We start from the raw sequence: 14,433 nt of genomic DNA, 5'->3' as shown, positions 1-14,433 counted from the left end.
TTTAATTGTGCCAAAGTTCTTTGGCAATTTGTGAGCTCATGTCCCAGAAAGGCATAAAAAACTGTAATTCCAATATATTTTCCTTAGGTGAACTAAAACCACTCAACACATGTTTACTAAAACCAACTGGATTTATAGATGGAGGAATCTTGACAGCTATTGATTTAATACTTACAAATGTTTTCATTCAAATCCCCTGGGCACCTACTGTTGATCAAGTATAACCTTCTGGCATCCTGATCCTTGCAAAGCAATGCTTCTGGCCAAATATATGAATGTTCTTTCTGACCTTGAGTATTGGGCATTAATAAACACGAACCCAAATATGTTTTTCAGAGGGAATAAAATACTTCCATAGCTATTAAAACATGCAATCTTCTGACTTTTCTTGAAGATGTCTGTGCATAGAAACTGTTCAGTTGTGTATAGAGACAGTTTTAAAGCAATGCCAATACCCTTAGCATTCTGAAGAGGGCTGTATCAGTTTCACAGTTCTTAGCTGCTGGAAATTATGTTTAGCATGCAGGATTACTTTAAAGATATTAGCTATAGAGCTATGGAAGGCCATGATTAATACCACTTGGTGATCGTTTGAATTGTACTTGACACAATGAGCAAGAATTCAGAGGAAGCCTTTGTCTGACTGCCACTTTGGCTATGGGAAAGGGGGGAAATCTGAATACCAAACATATCTTTGTTAGCAGTTGGATGTTATTTTCTTTTGTTTAGCATTTTCACAGTGCTCTATGTAATGTAGGAATATAATAAAGCTTTGCCACCAATGACACCAGACTTTGGGAATATGCACAGACCAGTGAGACCGTGGAATGCACTTTTATCAGCAGAAGAAGCAACTTAATAGACCTATGATGGAGTTGAAGAATAGTTTTCCCTGGACTATTGGCATGTGCTTTATAGTGCTAAGCCAGAAGCTTTGCTCTTAGGTGTAATTTTGATTCTAATGTAGAACTTATAAGCACTTTTCTTTTTTACCAGTTAAATATAGTTCAAATTATTTCTCTGTTGTTCACTGGAAGTGAGAAAGTTTCATATGAATTTTTCAACCTCATATTTAATCACTTCTACCATTGCCTGCTAGAAGATAGCACACCTGGAGATTAAAATTTGGTGGTCCAGAAGGTAGAGATCAATAAGCAAAGGCGTGAGGAGAAAAGGATTTATCTAGGGAGATCCTAAGGCATCATAAGGTATGACTTAAGCCTTAGCTTTCTTCCCATCTACTCTACTTGTGCTGTCACAGTATTTTTAATGAACTCCACATGTAATTTATAACCTGGGTTAGTATCAAGAACAGTGTCTTGATTACCAAACCTATCACTGATTCTGATTTTGATGTGGTGGTGTTTTTGCTGACCTGTGGCTCTAGAGGCACTTGGTGTTCTCCAATGGAAACTGGAGGAGTAACTCATTTTCTGGGCAGATGCTGCTGCATGTAACAACGCACGTTGTTGTGCACCAGCTCCACAGTGGGATAAAGCTGAGTCTTCCAGACACCCATGGCTATGACTTTGCATGAGTTTCTTTAGCCTGAGTGCCAGCTTCAACTGATCCCATCCCTCTTCTCATCCAGCTGTTCTATTATTTTGGCAGCTACTCAAGATTTCCTGGAATAATTGCAAATGAGTAATAATTTTTCATTTAGCTTGTATGCTTGGAATCAGTGATCATTTGCATGCTGTAAAAAATATCCAGCCATGCCTTGTACATTAGTTCTGTATATTTGAATAGCAAACTTCAGGAGGAGAGGGACAGAGTAGAGTCTAATTTGTTATTACTGTTATTAGTTTAGGTTCTCATAGTTTTATAATCAACTTTATTAGCAGAAAAAAATGATGTCAAAATAAATAGGCAGGTTCTGTTGGCAAGCAGGTGGCCAGGAACTGACAAAATTGAAAAACTAAAAATCCTGCTGTAGGATCCAAACTACCTGGAAGTGCATGAGCTATGTTTTTTTGCTTAGTCCAGGCTGCCCCATAAATGCTAAGCATCTCAAAGGTCATCCAAATAAAAAGTAAATGCAAACAGAGGCTTCTTTCTCCAACACAGCAGACCTCCAGCCTGCTCAAGAACAACAGTGAAAGCTTGCCTGTTTTGACTATTAGTCAGTTTTACTCAGCTGCCATTTGAGAAAGTTATGAACAGCAGTCTGGGGGCTCTTTGCAGGTGACCTAGGGCGGGACACCTCTGTCAGGCTTCCAGAAATATGAGGCCCTCTTTAAAGCTACTCTTAAAACTTTCTTGGCTAGAAACTGATAACAGTGTACAATAGGAATGAAAAAAAACCCAGTACCTTGCTGCCTCCCTGGTGCAGCAATTTGGCTTTACATCAGGTAGCAGTCTTCCAGGCAGTGAGTTTTATCCATTTTTTTCTGGAGAACTTTTAGTAGCTTAATTGATATGATTAGTACTAAAACCCAACTAACCAGACAAAAAATCCCATCCCAAACAAAATAACCCTCACCAAGATGAGTGGAGTCACCTCCTCTTCATGTCCAGGGAGAGCAATGAGTTCTCTGTTGCTGAGCACATGATTTCCTGACATTGTCACAGCTCCTCTTTCAGTTTTCTCACATTACTAATGACTTAAATGCAAGTTGAGAAGGAAGGTAAGAACAGGACTGAAATATCATACTTTCTATCCTAACAAAACACCTCCTTTTCTTTGACTGCTCCAGCCTATATATGTTGCTAAGATACAGAATCATAGAGTGAAGAAAAATACTCCTGAAGAATTTAAATGGCTTAAATTACCTGTAATGTTGATCAGCTTGGCTTGCTGGCAGCAGTAACTCCTAGGAGTATAGGTTAGTGAGACCAGTGTTTTTGTGTTTGCTGCTGTGAAAACTTGACAAGTGGGATTCCTTGATGCTGTCCTGCACCCTAAGGAAGGGTCCCTGGAATTTGGCAGTGAAAATAGGGTAAGCTAAGCAGGTGGGAAGGTTGTCATCAGGACTGAGGTGTGTTAGTAAGACAGTACTGGATAGCTGCTGTGCTTGCCAGACATGGGACAATTAGTTCAGCTGCATAGGAAAGATGTTTCCTTCCAACTAGGACACATAGTTATTTTGTCTTGGACACTTGGAGACAACCTTTCAAAGTAGGAATCCATAAACCACAAAAATACTCATGTTAAAAGAATCTGGCCAAAGATGTTACATTCATGTCTGTTTGTTTTTCCTTTTACAAAATGAAAGCAAATGAATTCCTTTGCTACAATCAATAGTAGACAAAATATAACTTTCTTCAGTTCAAGGCTCTGAGCAGTATTGATTGATACGAAATTCTTATTTGGTACAAATTATACTATACAAATGCTCTCTAAATCCAGAAGATTAATGTAAAATGTTTGCAACAATGAAAAAAAACCCATTAAAATCTAAGGGGAAATTAGTAAGTACACATACACAGCTCACATGTGTTTCTTTAAACATACCTTACATGTTAAAATACAGTAGTTACTTTCTGGATGAGAGCTCTCAAATTATAAAATGAATCTGTCAGTTTCTCAGACTTGGCAGGGTAAAAGGCTTTCTTGCTGTGTTCTGAGTAGGGGAAAAAGCATCACTTCAGTGGTAAAGAACTAAATAACCACACAGTTAATGGAGGGAAAGTTTAGGAAAATAATTACGTAAATTAACTTCAGACCTGATCCTGCAACCTTCAACCATGCAACGACATTCTTTGCCCAGCAGCAGACCTGAATTTACACTTTGCAGAATCACATCCTTACTGAGGTAGAGACTGCCAAATAGCTGTTAGTGAGGGAAGTGCCATGTGTGCCAATTCTAGAAACCAGGAAGGCAGTACAGTCTGCCCTATATTTCCAGGCTTTCGGTAACTTACATAACTAGGTGCAAAATAGTTATTTTTATTTCTGGTTCTTTTCTTTGGAAGTGCAGTCATGTGCAATCAGGTGGAATAAGTATGCTGATAATTTTCCTTCAGAAATTGTAATGGTTAGTGATGTGGACACTTTTCTTTTTAGGCAGAAACCATGAGGTACTGAAGCAAGCATTCACTTTTCTTGCACTTGAGGTCGCAAATTTATGCAAGTCAAAAATGTTGGGCCTGCCAAAAACATCATGCTACACTCCACCAAATAAAAGGACACTGTTATTCTTACAAGGAAAGGTTTGACAGGACAGGAAATAGGCAGGGTCATAGAAGTTTACTTAATACCAAAACTTACTTAACCATCTTTAAGCCAAAATACAATGATAGTTATTTAATAACAACAACAAAAAATTTAAAAAAATAAAAGGTGAGGAGGAAGACAAATACAAGAAGGAAGACAAAATCCAAACTGTGGTATTACAGTAATAGCAACCAATACAGAAACTAGGGAACCTTAATTTACATAATTCAGGTTACCATACATCACCCACCCTTACTGAGTTAACGTGTATTAAGTAATTTTTAATTTATATCTTGAACTTGCAACCAGAGGCATCTGATTTAGAAAATCCAAAGCAGAGTTTACCAGACTATACATTACTTTCACTACAATGCAATCCTTAAGTAGACTGCATTCCACTTAAAGGAATGAAGGAAGAGAGAGTAAGAACACAGTGAATACGAAAGATAGGAAAAATGTTGCTGTTCATTACAATTTTCCATTTTTGTTGAAACGCAGCAGGAGAGAAAAGCCACAGGCTTCTCTACTGCTCTTGCGTGCCAGGAGGGATTATGCAAACACTGCAACCACCCAAATCTTATTTAAATTATAGTCATTGTTCCCTCTTTAATGGTTATACTTTTGCCTGCTTTCACTCAAATATTGCATCTTGCTTTCCACCAACATAGTCCCAGTGGGAGTCATCAACTCTTAATTATAGATGAACAGATCTTTGAAAAATACCTCTGAAAAAGAAGTGGAAAAGAAAGCAGACTTTAAGTGCCATCTAGTGGCTGATCTAGAAAACATTAAATAGATAAAAAAATTCCTAACATGCCATAGAGTAATATAACAGTAGCTGAGCTGAGGAAGCTGTGCCTAAATTCTCAACTACTAAACACCAGGTTAAAATTCTGGGGGAAAGAAAGAACTAAAGATCAATGGTAGCAGTGGTATTACTGCCAAAATTTTTGGTTTAGGATTTTTATCCAAAAGTGGAGAGTTCAAGTGGTAGGAATTGTATAAGAATCCCATGTTTCTTCAAAACCCTCATCAGCTTACAATCCTCTGCCTTTCTAAGGACAAAAAGGTTATCATAAATATTGCAGATGAATCCAAAAAATAGAACCCTCTCAGACCTCAAAATAGAACTCAAAACATGGAGGTAAATCTGGGGCCAAGCATCTCAACTTTCCCCCAAATTCACCTGGGGTGGAAGGTCAGATTTTCTCTATCCCTGTAACAAGTCAAGTCAATTTCTAAAAAAAGAAGCAGATTGTTAGTCAGTAATGTCCTTTTCCTTTCCTTGCAGAAAAATGCTTCTTTCAGCTATAGATAGGAATACCCAACAAATTAGTTTCATGTTTCATTTACACAGAAGATGTTCCACAAGATTGTTCTTCAAGCTTTAGGTAACTTCTCTTGCAGATGAGAGTAGCTGAATTAAAGAGTAGCTTTGCCTGGATCTGGTCAGTGATAGTTATCAGCCCAATGTAATTTTTAGTTAAAGTGATTCTCATTTTGTTACTTTGAAAATAGTTTTACATCTCTTCAGTTTTGTACCTGCAGTGAGCCCTGGGGATCACACCCCAGTGGCAGGCTCTGGAAACGTGAATCTGTCTACATAGAAGTGAGCCCTGTGCACGCTGTTCTGTAACTTTTGAAGTTACTTGCTCAAGCTGAGGCAAGTGCACTCAATGACACACTGAGGCAATCTGGGTATTGCTTTTCATGTTAATGAAATTGTGGGACTATAAATAAAAAAGATGTTGGCATCTTGGTTTGAACCATAGAGTAGCAAATGCTGTTTTAAGAAGCCTCTACTCAGTCCCAGGACAAAGTTTCTACAAGTTTCAAATGCAGGCCTTGATCTGCAGTAGCAGTATCAACTTAAGAACTCTCAGTACCCCGGTAACTCTTGTTGCCTGGGTAGAAGTATTTGTCTTTCATAGATTTGCTATTTCCATTGAAGCAAAGCAAACCCCAAATCTAACTCATGAACTACCAGAATTCTTTACCCATGTACAGTGGTTTGGTGCACACAGAGGAGGCTCAGTGTAGAGGTGTGATTGAAAGCATTTCTCATCTCAGTTAAACATCCCAAAGTCCTACTGGGAAGGGCCTTGCAGCAATCTAAAACTCATGACATGCTTCTCTAGAGAAGTACTGAGAAACAATGGAAAAGAACTCCACCACACTGATTTTCAAAATAAGTGTGTGTTTTCTGCTAATGACAGATAATGGATTTCATGTTGACAAGTTACAGCAGGCATGCTTATGTAAATTTGTTTTTTCCTCATGTCTGAGATAGCTCCTGAGATTGTGCTTTTTTTAGCAAATACTTATCTCAGAAGCTATAGTATTAGCATTATTTTCAAAAATGGAAATCAGATCAGTTTCCATCAGGTACAACAAATAATGAGTATCAACAGAACTGCAACTTCTTCATTGTAGATTGCTGTTCCAAGTGAGGCCATCTTGTAGCATCTTTTTTAAAAAAGAACTTGCTTTACTGGAACCCCTGCTGGGTTTTTGCTTTGGGAGGTAGAAACTAAAAATTGCAGCAAAACTTTCTCTTGACTTAACAGTCCAGCAAGAGGAAACAGCTTTTCACAAAAGGATCACAGATTTTAAGACCTTTAAATGGCCTTTAAGTTCTTTTTTGGCAGGTTACAGAACTGAAGAAGCTTAGTGTCAAGCTCAGCTTCCCCAGTTCATTTACACTGCATTGATATGATGTGCTCCTTGCTTACACTGGTGTTTTGCAGTGTGTGCCTGCTCCTGATGGTCTGTCTGGGGGTACAGATACAAGTACAGTGTTGTGATGGGGGGTAAGGACCAACTGCAAAACAACTGATCAGCATATCATGCACTTAAGAGGAAAAGGCTTCTACCTTAGACAAAGATGAATCTACTCGTTTCAGCACTGCCAAGCCAGTGTAATGCCTATCCCCATGGCTGAAGGGATCTGAATGCTGTCACACTGCTCTTTATTTTCCAGCTCCTTGAAGGGGCAGGCAGGATAAAATGCATAAAATGTGTAGTGTTTCAGGCTTACTTCACTAAAAACAGTCCTAGACAAGAACATGAAACTAATACTGACAGGATTACCTTGAGCTGAAACTACCAAGCAGATGAGCAGTATGAACATCAGCCTACAAAGGGCTCATCTTTCCACTGCTAAAACTTCAAGCACAGTATTTCTTAACTGTGATCTTCCAGATAAGAAAATCTTAAAGTACAGACAGCTGCAGGAAAAAAGTGTTTGAGAGCCTCAGAGCCTTTTCTAATTCTTTTATGTAAAGTGGAAAAATAGTCACTTAGAGCTGAAAAAATGGTCACTTGAAGATCAGCTGAAGATCAAAGTCAGAACTTTGGCTTTGAACAGAAACACAAGTATTTGGACAGATTGTAGAGGATGCAATATTAAATATCTTTGTCTTACTCTAATTTAGGGGTGAGAGTGGAAAGTTCTATTGATACTGTCACTGATATGAAATAGGCTCTCAGTATGAAATTCTGAGCCATATGGAAGACAGCTCTCAGAAGTCTAACAAAAACTGGCAAGGGAACAATTGGCTGTTGTAGTTTAGGTGAGTAAAATAAAAAAAAAATCATTAAGCTGTTTTTCCATTTATTACAGTATAAATGCCACATAAACAACGTGATCTTATTGCTGTAGACCAAACATCTTGAAAGAAAAAATAAGCCATCAACTAGTAAGTCAAGCCAGTCATGCACATTTCCTCATTATGCAGACAAATTCACTGGAGGATAGATAGGGAGAAGTCTCAATAAAACTTGAAATATTTTTATGTACTCCAAAAATCCTACTTCTAATTCAGATGAAAATTTAGAAACAGGACAACAACAACAAAAAAAATATAAAAAAAGGAAGCACATTCAATTAATTTTCAGTTCTTTCCAGTAGAGCCAAAGCCACCTTCACCACGTTCTGTATCATCCAGAGTCTGAAAGACATCAATTATGATAAGCTGATTTAGTGCCTTAACTCCTTAACTTGCTTTTTGTTTCTGGACAAGAGATGGTGTCTATCATTTAGTTGTAACAAGAGCTGTATTAAGAAGCCAAAAAATGTATGTGAGACACTTCAGAATATCTTTTGTACAAGCTTAAACAAATGCTTATGAGACAACCATTTCTAGTATATACTGAACTGTTTCACAAAAACTCTGAAAACTTACCAAAAAAGAAAACAAATCCATACAAGTATGTATAAAGAATCAAGACTCATTCAGGCAGCACTGCTGCTATGCAGTTTTAGCACTGAAACTAATTTTAGCCAAGTACTTATCTACATAATAAATATCATCTTATATACAAGTATCTTAAACTAATAATCATTGAAAAAAGCAGAAATATTTTCTTTTGGCTACTTACTTCAACTTCTTCTAGCTCAGGATAATAAATGCGTTCACAGATGAGCTGGGCAATTCTATCCCCTTTTTTAACTGCAGAGAAGTTAAAATATTATTACTTCCTTCAAAAAGGTGAACAATGAATACAGACTTTAGACGATCTCCTTTCAAGAATCCGAATATAGTAAAAGTGAAAATGCTTACTTGAAACTTAGCTAAACAGATGTTAACAGACCCAGAAAAATACAAGTTAAGATAAACTTTTGTTTGGTCCTTCTAAGGTGAACATCAGCAGCTGTATTGGCTCAAGGTCTTTCCAGTCATTCCTGCTGCCATACTCTGGCATCTTAAGTCATTACGCATAAGTACTGCAGAGATGGAGAGACAGATGTGTGGATAATGTAGCTCCTTTTCTGAACTAGACCCAGAAATTTGGGGGCAAAAAGGCAAACCGGTTAAAGGGAAAACAGGGTTTCTCAATAGCAACCAATCTGGCTCACAGGATTTCCACAAACAGCTTGTGATGTGAAGATGCAGAAGAGGCCACAAAAGCACATATGCTGTAACTGGGCACTGAAACGTAAAACCGACTTTTTTCAGAAAGACAGCGTAATTAAAGGAAAATCCTGTCTTTGTTTCTCGTATTTCCCAGGATTCTTGTGAAGTTTTTTTCTCAAATACTGCTCAGTTAATTTATTTTTTTTCAGGGAAAAGCACTAACTTAATACAAAGTTGCATTTCAGTACAGTTTGTGAATCTAAAGCTTAGCTAAGTAGAGATGTTTTCGTTTGCTTTTGTGGTGGTATGGTGGTTTTGGGGGCAGTTTTTTGCATGCTGCTTAATTTGCTATGAATAGAATCTTTTCATGTTCCCTTGACAGGACGTTATTAAGTATCTATGTTTTTCTTAACTGAGAGAAGAAAAATGTTCCTAGCTAGTTCTGCATAAGCTTTTAAAGAAAAAATTAGTTTCTCATTCCCAAGTGGGTGAAAATAGATTCTGCCAGGCTTAACACTTACCTTCAAACATCTCCTTACCAAAGTTGAACAGTACCACACCAATATTTCCCCTGTAATCCTCATCAATAACACCAGCTGTCATGAGAATTTCCAGAGATACCCAGTTAGTAAATATCAGTGTGTGAGATAACTAGATTAGATAAGGTTTAGATTAATAAATGATTTCAGGATCTCATAATGACATCCTTTATACTTCTGATGTACAACTAACAATATATATGCAAATACTGACACATCTAAAAATGCTAATCAGTCTTGCAAAAGGAACTGAAAAACACCATCACATGTCAAATGCTTTACCACTCTACTACTAATTTTAGTAGTAATACCCTATCTGAAATCAAGACAGCTGGACTAAATTCAGGCTCCATTTGTTCTGCTAACTTCAGCTCTTTCAGTGTCAAGTAGAAATCTGTTCTTAACTCTAACATTTCATTTGAGAGCTATGGATTTGCACAGATCCAAACCCTGTATTTCTGGCAAGGTAACAGAATCAGAGCTGTAAGGAAATGATTGTCAGACAACTATTTCAAGTACCAAGGCTATAAAACTAGCTTACTCTTGTATTTCTGAACAGCTTCCTAATTAAGGTGCTAGTAACATTGGGAGTATCCCCTGAGTTTTGAATATTTAGAAATACTTGCAACTCTCAAGTTAACTTACTGGTTAAAAACTCAGGAGAAACCAGCATACAAGAAGTAATCTTTAATGCCCAAGTCAAAAGATAACTTCTATGGCAGGCACTGCCTACAGAAGTATGATACAATTATTATTTTAAAAAATGCGTATTTTTTTTTATAATCAAGCAAGTTTTAACATAATTATGATGACCTGTTTCTCTCAGATGTTACCCAGGTCTCCTTTTCACAGAGTACCCAAGAAACAGTAATTTATTTGCATGTTACAATGTGATCAATATTTACCAAGTCTTAATAAAAAGAACAAAAAGCTTACCTCCAACATCTATGAAATGCTTTGCAGCTAAACCAGAACGTGGTGCTAGAAAATAATGTTTTTTAAAGTATTACAATTTGTTTCTTTAAAAAAACTGTGTTTATAGGTTATACAGTGTGTTTGCACAGATCTTGGCAATAACATTTGTTTCCAGTCTTTTCAAAATAAACATATTACAGGAATTACTGCAAGAGTTTACATATATATTAAAGAGAATAACAGCTGCAACAGGCTATTGCAATAAAATTGCAATCTTTAATTAATGGAAACATATCTTTATTTGACCTGCAATTGCAGAGTAGGTTTCTCCAAGGAAAGCAACTAGAGCTGACCAAGACTGTCTAATCTTGGTTTATTTTTGGTGACTACCACTGGATCAGCATCATCTCAGAAGAATATTAGGTCAATCCATTTAAGTTAGGAAGGAAAACAATATTTGGCAAGCAATTTCCTAAGCACTATTATACACAGATAAATTATATGTGGGGATTTGGATTTTACTTAGCCTACTGTAATGAGGAGCTAAAAATTTTATTATCTTCAAAATTTTCTATGGGATAAGAGAAATGCATGTGTTCTTTTACATAAAAGGGCATGGCAAACTCTGATCATGTTCTTTCACTGGGGTGGCTAGTGTTTTTTTATTTTAAGAATTTATACATAATTCAGATAAAAAAATGCACAAAATAAACAGAATATCATGTACAGGTTCTCTCAACTATTCTGTCACAATATGTAATCAAATTCTACTGCACTGGTACTCTGGGTTAATTTTTAAACATCTAGGGATGCATTTTCCGTATGTTCATTACCTATTAGTCTCTGTGACTTGAATTCTGAAACTGCAGAAAAATAATGAACTACTGCAGAGACTATAAAGTTGTATGTAGAGTACAGGCATTTTTGCTGATCATCCTTTTGTCACTTGACTAAAGAATTATCATACACCAAACCTCAAATGTATCTGACAACAGGTAACAGGAAAATCTTTACTACAAGATTTAGTAAGTCACACAGTCACATGGCATCCCTTTTTTGTGCAGACAAATCCTCAAAGCTTTAGGCAGAATCTAAATGTGAAGATGGTGTCAAACCTGTTCCAGAATGACTCTGCAGCCTTTTGACAGCTGTGTACTCACCTACTCGGCCATAGCATCCAGAAGGAAGTGCTATTTGAATGTCTGTTTTTACCACAGCCTTTTCCATGGGCGGTATCACACAGTCATAGGCGCTATATTAAAGAAAGAAACACTAGTTTATATAGAATATTTTTTAAAATTTCATTAACTTAAGGTACAAAATTACCCAGAATTTATCTGCCTGGGCATTTACACCATGAAATTTAAATAACAAATATTTACAGATTTGCAAAATTTAATGCAGATCCTAAAAGACGAAGATGTTGCCATTCTGATGGTGCTAGTTTAAGATTCCAGAAGTGTCATTTGAACAGGACACTCCTGCAATTGCCATTTTGAAATGTTTTATTAATTGGTAAGATAGACAAAAAATACAAGTTTAACTTTAAAGTAACCCTTAGGTGAATGTGGTTTTGCATTTTTTGTGCAAAAACAGAAACTTTACGAATAATACAGTCTGAATAAGTTTTCTACAGCAGATGAACTAGTTGTAATTAAAATTAATAATCTATTAAGTTAACTTTTAGGTAACAATTTCTTTTTCTAAGCAGTCTGACAGTTCGTGATTCCCATGATTCTCCTGGGAACTCTGAACTACAGAGATTTTAAGAACTTGATGAAGCTACCCAACTGGAGGCATAATGAAAAGCAGTGGTGACAACACTTGTTATATCTTGACCCTGACAAAGAATTGTTTGTTAAATACTGGGAAGCACTGAAAGGCTTTCTATAAAACAGTCTTTTTCCAGGTCTACAGTGCAACATCGGAGCAAGAATAAAAACAAACCCGGTGAGATAAAAGGGATAAAAAGAAAAAAGGGGTAAAATGTGATGCAGTAAGTCTTCAGGAAAGAAGTCAGAAAGGTGAAGGAAGAAAAAGGCTGGTTATTCTATGTAATACTAAAAAAGGGAAGTTAGAAGTGGTGGCAGAAGTTCACTCGTTCAAAACTAGTGACTTGATCACAGAAGCACTGCAAACAACCACGTCTAACTACAAGTATTCCTGCACATAGTGCAAGACATTGAATAAGGGCTATTATTAATTCAAACAATCCAAAGTTTGTACATCAAGCCACGTGGTTTCCAGCTAGGAGCACTATCGAACTGCTGCAAGGCCTTTGGCAGGCAGCAACCCCGGAGCCAAGAGGAAAGCAGAAAAGCACAAGTGCTGGCAAGGAGGGCCTACGTGCACTACCATTTCTTCCTTTCAAAAGGAACGCAACCTGGCCAATGGGAGCACCAACAGCAATTCTGGATGCTATGTCAAGCCTGACTTTTAGCCAACGACTGCATCCTGTGCCTGATGAAATCAATGCTGTAACGTGGCTGGACCACAGACACTCGAAAATGGTCAGGAATGGAGGAGTAAGGGAGCTACGACTAGGTCAGCTCCGGCTTCTTCTCCTGCATGGCGAGCAAGACTGTCCAGGGGCTCGGCTCGCAAGAGGCCCGAGGGTCCTCTCAGCCGCCGGAGTCCCGTGCCCAGGGCTCGCCGGGCGGGGCGGCACCGAGCGCGGGCTCCCGCCCCGGGTGCCGTACCCCCACCCACCCTCACCTGTACAGATCGTAGCCCGCAGCCCGCGGGGAACCCCTGGAGGGGGTGAAGGCATTCTGGGACAGCTTGGTGAAGCGGAGCCGCGCGGAGGTCTCTCCAGGCCCCGAGCCCTTCTGCCTCTTGCTGGGGGACGGCTCCGGCACGGCCTCGGAGGCAGGCATGGCTGAGGGACCGGGAAAGACGCTGTGATGGACGGCCACCCGCCCGCCAAAAATCCCGCCAAAACTCGGCGCGGCCCATGGGGGCGGGCGCAAGGGGGGAAAACAGGCCCGTCCGCTCCTCTCTGGGCGGGGTGCAACCCCATTCCCCCCCTCAGTGAGAATGGCCTCGCCCAGCTCCTCCTGGGCACCCCGCACCCGCCCTGAGGGGCCCACCCCGTGTATCAGACGGGGCTGCCCCGTCTCCCCAAACCGCAGCCACTGCGTCGGAGCCGGCGCCCTCCGAGGGGCGCAGGACGGGCCTGTGGTGCGGCTGGGGAGCGTGTATCCACCCCAAATCTCCTGAGGGCTGCGGGCTGGGCAGCATATGCTGTCCCGCAACTCTTCCACCCCTCCTTACAGCGCCCGCAGGGCTGCCGGAGCCACCGGAGGCACCGGGCTAACACAGTGCCGCCGCCGCCGTGCGGGAAGCGCGCCATGGATCGGACCGCTCGCCCGGCGCTCTCCGCCGCGGTCCGCACGGCTCACGGGGTGCGGGCTGAAGCGCCGGTGCTCCGTTTTCCCCCTGCCCGGGCTCTACCTGCCGGCGCAGCCCCTCGGGCAGCAGCCCGGCCCACGGCGCTCCTCGGGAGGCGGGGGCGGCGCTGCTGCGGGCTGCCGTGCGGACCCCGCGGGCCGCGCAGCGTTGCCGGGGGACGCGATTGCGGCTGCACGGGCGGGCGGGGCCGGGGCCGGCGCGGGAGGTCCCGGCCCCCTCAGAGGAGCCGCGGGGCCGCCCCTCGTTCCGCCTGGCACAGCCAGGGAGGCTGAGCACGGCGGGCAGCCTGGCGGCCTGCGAACAGCCGCGGTCCTCCGACAGTCACGGGATGCTTGGGGCTGGGAGGGCCCTCTGCAGAGCATCCAGTCGAATCCTGCTATTAAAGCAGATCTTAGAGCACGCTGCACAGAGTAGAGGCAGGAGACTCCTTTAGAAATGGTCAGGCCAAGACAGAAGCGTTTGCCTTATGAAAAGAGAACAATTCTTGACAATGCAATGGATGGGAAAACACGTCAATGCTCGGCCTGACCTGTTCTGTCTTGGAACAGAAGACTTT

At 40.4% G+C, this 14,433-nt stretch overlaps 1 protein-coding gene across 2 annotated transcripts; it reads right to left on the bottom strand.

The window, feature by feature from the left end:
• Positions 1-4,170: 4,170 nt before the first annotated feature.
• DUT (deoxyuridine triphosphatase) lies at positions 4,171-14,004 on the bottom strand. Of its 2 annotated transcripts, none has more exons than XM_015639078.3 (7): positions 13,920-14,004; positions 13,182-13,344; positions 11,627-11,718; positions 10,488-10,532; positions 9,534-9,608; positions 8,537-8,607; positions 4,171-8,106 (listed from the first exon to the last, which is right to left on the bottom strand). In XM_015639078.3, exons 2-7 carry the CDS (start codon positions 13,340-13,342, stop codon positions 8,050-8,052), a joined length of 501 nt encoding a protein of 166 aa, XP_015494564.1. In that variant the 5' UTR covers positions 13,343-13,344; positions 13,920-14,004; the 3' UTR covers positions 4,171-8,049. The 2 variants fall into 2 exon arrangements, with proteins under 2 accessions (XP_015494564.1, XP_015494563.1); XM_015639077.1 differs by having other exon boundaries at positions 13,740-13,963.
• Between the last annotated feature and the right edge of the window lie 429 nt (positions 14,005-14,433).

The sequence above is a fragment of the Parus major genome, chromosome 10 (assembly GCF_001522545.3).
Source record: "Parus major isolate Abel chromosome 10, Parus_major1.1, whole genome shotgun sequence".
Taxonomy (NCBI): Eukaryota; Metazoa; Chordata; class Aves; order Passeriformes; family Paridae; genus Parus; species Parus major.
The sequence above is the reverse complement of the archived record's forward strand: the minus strand, read 5'-3'. Positions and strand labels throughout refer to the sequence as shown.

Excerpts from the sequence above, each read along its gene's own strand:
- DUT (XM_015639077.1), bottom strand. The coding sequence starts at position 13,818 with ATGGCGCGCTTCCCGCACGGCGGCGGCGGCACTGTGTTAGCCCGGTGC. Across the intron at positions 13,345-13,739 it reads CCGGCAGCCCTGCGGGCGCT|CCATGCCTGCCTCCGAGGCC; the intron begins GTAAGGAGGGGT and ends CCGGTCCCTCAG. Across the intron at positions 8,107-8,536 it reads CTGAGCTAGAAGAAGTTGAA|ACTCTGGATGATACAGAACG; the intron begins GTAAGTAGCCAA and ends GATGTCTTTCAG.